We start from the raw sequence: 1,123 nt of genomic DNA on the forward strand, positions 1-1,123 counted from the left end.
CCCACAGACACAGGAAGGAGAAAGGAGCATTTGGACTGCTGATATATCACTTGGGATCTGAACACAAGGTGGCAGAGTATGCCTGCTGATGCAAAATAGATGAAGGTTTCCTTCTGGTTGACTCTGTAAGCGTAGGCTTAAGACAGAAGCAGATGCCTGTGCAGACAGTTCAAGAAACCACTGTGCTTTGGAGGAAAGAAAGAGATAGGCTGGTAGCAGAAAGAGCTCTCCTGGCTGGGGATTGCAGGTCTCAACTGGGAGAACAATGAAGACAATTCTTGGACCTCTGTACCTGTTCTTATGGCTGCAGTTGGACGGTGAGTTGAGAGCTTTGGAAACAGGGTGTTCTAGTAAATACTAAGTAGAAGTCAGAGAACAGCTGCCTTTTCCAAATTGCCTGATATTACTGTAACAAAATCAACAAAGAAGGGAGAATTTTAGAAAATGATGGCTTGATGGCCTTATCTAACTTTTCTTTTTGTGCAGTGATGAGCAGAGGAGAAGAGGTGAAGCAGCATCCATCTTTCCTGAGTGTCCAGGAAGGAGAGAACTTTGTTATTAACTGCACTTACACAGACAGTGCCTCCAACTACTTCTTATGGTATAAACAAGAGCCTGGAAAAGGTCTACAGGTGCTTATACATATGTATTCGAATGAGGACAAGAAACAACATGAAAGACTCACTGCCCTCATGAACAAGAAGAAACAATTCTTCTCCCTGAACATCACAGCTGCTCATCTTGGGGACTCAGCCACCTACTTCTGTGCAGCAAGAGCACATTGTTTCCCAGGCACCTGCAGCCTGTACCCAAACCTGAGACTGAGGCTGAAGTCCCACTCTTTTCTGTTGTGACAGATCTGAACATCAGGGGTTTTGGTGTATTCCATTTTAAATATATAGATACTTGAAACATCCTTAAAAAAGGGTCACTTTCAAAATGATCCAGTAAGTATTAGAATATTTCAAATGGACACATGAAAGGAGTTAGTGATTTCTAAGTTAGATATCAAGGCTTGTGGGCTGACTTATGGATCTCATTCAGAGATCTCTTTACCAAGAATATTTTGGTCTCAGTGTCAGTGTCTTCTTTCTTGATGGAAATACTTAATTTTTAACAATGC

At 42.0% G+C, this 1,123-nt stretch overlaps 1 gene segment (V, D, J or C); it reads left to right on the forward strand.

Annotated features, from left to right (window-relative positions):
- The first annotated feature begins 265 nt into the window (after positions 1-265).
- LOC119238009 (T cell receptor alpha variable 5-like) lies at positions 266-854 on the forward strand. The segment is given in 2 exon segments: positions 266-317; positions 487-854. Coding segments are annotated over 2 exon segments (420 nt in total).
- Positions 855-1,123: the final 269 nt, after the last annotated feature.

Source organism: Talpa occidentalis, unplaced genomic scaffold (assembly GCF_014898055.3).
Source record: "Talpa occidentalis isolate TD23 unplaced genomic scaffold, MPIMG_talOcc4v2.1 talOcc4.11, whole genome shotgun sequence".
NCBI lineage: Eukaryota > Metazoa > Chordata > Mammalia > Eulipotyphla > Talpidae > Talpa > Talpa occidentalis.